Below are 3,366 nucleotides of genomic sequence, written 5' to 3'. Positions count from 1 at the left end.
CAGAAGGCTCTGGGGCCTGAAGTTGGAATTGGCTGCGGTTCAAGCAGAGTTGCGCGTGTGGAAGGAAGTCCGAGCGGCTTCACCTCCGACACAATCGGCGACCACCGAGACTTTCGAGTCTCCCATGTCGGCTGGGGTAGCCGCGGTGGTGGCGTCGGCTCAAACGCAGACAATTAGCCCGAAAAAGAAGAGCAAACAGACCCAGACAGACGCAAGTACCCAAAGTCAGCAAGCCCAACCACAGGCCGAGACCGAGGGGAAGAAATCGAACGACGAGTCAGCAAGCCCAACCACAGGCCGAGACTCGCTCGATGCCGAAGACTCCAACCCAGCAAGCCCGACCATAGGCCGAGGGGAGGACTCGACGGCTAAAACCGAACGTGACGGGATCCCGAAAGGCGCTAAGTCCAAGGGTGGGAAAAAGCTGGGCTCATGGGCCATGCTAAAGCGTGACGCTAAGGCGTGGCGAGCACTCCAGTCCACACGGGCCGGGAACCAGCAGAGCAAGGGTCAGCAGGCACCAGGTGCCGGGGCCCCCAAGAAAAAGGACAAGGGCTCCACGACCAAACCGGTCAAAACCAGTGGTCAAGGGACACCAGGTGTCAAGGCCGCGGAAGCGACCGAGTCCCAAGGTCAGGAGCCAGCACCGGACAAGATAACGGGGCAGCAGGTACAAGGTGCCGGGCCTCAAAAGCAAAATAAGGGTAGTCAGCAGGCACGAGGTGTCGGGGCTACAGGAGAAAAAGAGAAGGGCCAGCAGGCACAAGGTGTCGGGGCTCCGACTTACGCGGGAAAAGTAAGTCAAGGGAAGCAGGAGGCAGGGAACCGCACGGCTTGGACCAAGGTCGGACCTTCGGGAAGGACAACGGTTAAAAAGTCACACCCGCCTGCGACCAATTCAAAGAAGGCGAGGAAGTCGAACTCGTTCCATTACCTTCTGAGGTGCCCGTACACGGCGAACCTGACGATCGCCCTTAGGCAAGCTCGCGTAACCTGGGACGTCAAAAACGCGGAGCAGCTGGCTATCTTTCCGGAGGTCGGACGCTTCGTTACTCTTCATCCAAGGAGATCCAAGGAGCATGAGACCGATCTGCGTCCTAAGTATCTTTGGGAAGGTGTTCGAGAAGTTACTGCTAGAACGCCTCAAATACCACTTCGAACAGAGAGGGCTGTTCCACAAGAACCAATATGGTTTCTCAGAGCAAAAGTGCTCGACCCTAGCGGCCTACAAAATAGCGGAACAAATGAAAACGGCGAGACTGGAAGGCCGACACACGGCAGTAATAGCGCTGGACGTGGTCGGGGCGTTCTACACGGTAACTTTCGAGGACATTCTTCAGGGACTAGCGAACGCAGAAGTACCCAAAAACATATATGAAGTCCTAAAAAGCTTCCTCAGGGACAGAGAAATACATCTCGAGATCCCAGGGTACAGGACATCTAGGGGACTGGAGAGGGGCACACCTCAGGGATCGTGTCTCTCCCCGTTCCTCTGGAACGTTGTGGCAGACCAAATCTTAAGGCTGCGAATGCCGACAGGGGTCACCCTCCAGGCGTTTGCGGACGACATGGTCTTGCTTGCAACGGGCACCTCAAGGCTCCAAGTGGAAACACGAGGAACACAGGCGCTGTCCACTCTCTTTAACTGGAGTATAAAGCACAAGATGACGTTCAGTCCTGCCAAGACCGTAGCCCTTTATTACCCAAAGGCTCCGGGCAAGATCGAAAGGTATCCGGTGATAAAAATGGACGGTGCAAGCATCCGATTCCGGGAACAGGTGAAGATCCTCGGTATAATAATCGATGAAAAGTTGACGTGGGCTCCCCACCTCAAAAACCTGTTAAGGCAAACGAGGGAGGCAGTATATAATCTAGGGAGAGCCGCCAGAGCCCATTGGGGGCTGAAAGCGCATGCAATAAGATCAATTTACAAGATAGGAATCGAAAGGAGAATTCTGTATGGTGCAGCGGTCTGGTACCGCGACACATACACACAAAGTAAAGTCACGGGATCTATCCAGAGACTATGCACTAAAAGAATTACTAGAGCGTACCGAACTGCATCAACCGAAGCGTTGAATGTAGTAGCAGGCACGGTACCGCTGGATAGACTTGCAGGATTAGAAGCCGCAATCTCAGAGCCTCGCACGGACTACAGGCAAACTTCCACGGGAGCGTGCCGCCACTGAACCGTGAAAAGATACAATGGAAATGGCACCCAGCCAACAGGCCATACTGCCAATGGACGGAAGGCAAGCAAACAGACCGAGATCTGGAGATATTTAAGGATATATAAGGATGGCACGAAAGTGGGCTCCGGCTTCTGCGTGCTATCCGACGGAGATGTGGTGGCCAGTAGGAAGTACAGTCTCAACGAGGAAGCGGACAACTACCAGGCAGAGGCCCATGCCCTTAAGAGGTGCCTGCAATGGGTAGCGGGGAACGTGGCCAAGGGAGAGTCGGTGACAGTCCTCTCGGATAGTCAGTCCGTGCTACAGGCACTAGTAACTCTGAGTACAGGCGACTCATATATCTGGGACCTGGCCAAAACAATAAAGGAGATTCTAAAGGACAGAGAAATAAGGCTCAGATGGGTAAGGGCCCACATGGGCACGCCCGGTAATGAACTAGCGGATAAACTAGCAAAGAGCGCCTCAAGGCTGAATATATCCGAGGCGGACGACCACAGATTCGAACTATCAGGACATGGTCTTCGCGCCTTGCTGATGTAGCGAGGTCCCGATGAATGGCAGAGAAGGTGGGAGCGGTCCGATAAGGGGAGGACCACCCACCAATTTATGAGCAGAGTATCACCAAAGAAGGCTTGGGGAACCAGTTTTTATGTCACCCAAGTACTAACTGGACACAGCAGATCATATTTGATAAGAGTATCAAATATGAACCAAATATCTGATGCTGATTTAATCATTGGTAGGTCTTCAGAAAAAATGGTTTTGCTTTCGAAAGATTCATATAAAGTAAAGTTTTATTTTAATGTGAGAAAATTTTATGTTGCTACTCTTGTAATTACATGACTCAAAAGTTCCCTATTGATCATGAAGTGTTCGTTAGTGCTGAAATGGCTGACATCGATTTAGTGGAAAAATAATTTTTGAAAGCATGTTTTTTTATGAAAAAATATTCATCAGTCATCTCAAGAGCAATTGAAATTTCACATGAAGATGAGGCCTATGATATTATCCAGTCTGAATTTTGCCATCTACAGCATGAACAAATTCCAGATGAAATTCTCAAAGAAAGCTGACATTCAATGGAAATTGATAGGCGAACTCAAAAGTAATGATGGTGGATTAAAATTAAAGAGTGTCAAAGCTTGATGCTGCTCATCCTAACAATTTCTCACAG

At 51.0% G+C, this 3,366-nt stretch overlaps 1 protein-coding gene across 1 annotated transcript; it reads left to right on the top strand.

Annotated features, from left to right (window-relative positions):
- The first annotated feature begins 1,664 nt into the window (after positions 1–1,664).
- Positions 1,665–2,732, top strand: LOC149086311 (uncharacterized). The gene is made up of 2 exons (XM_089232064.1): positions 1,665–1,791; positions 2,230–2,732. The coding sequence occupies exons 1-2, from the start codon at positions 1,665–1,667 to the stop codon at positions 2,730–2,732; spliced, it is 630 nt and encodes a 209-aa protein (XP_089088190.1).
- The last annotated feature ends 634 nt before the right edge of the window (positions 2,733–3,366 follow it).

The sequence above is a fragment of the Pholcus phalangioides genome, unplaced genomic scaffold (assembly GCF_987345545.1).
Source record: "Pholcus phalangioides strain wild (caught in Gottingen) unplaced genomic scaffold, Ppha-v1.0 ptg000005l_1, whole genome shotgun sequence".
Classification (NCBI taxonomy): Eukaryota; Metazoa; Arthropoda; class Arachnida; order Araneae; family Pholcidae; genus Pholcus; species Pholcus phalangioides.
This window is presented reverse-complemented; position numbering and strand designations above follow the sequence as displayed.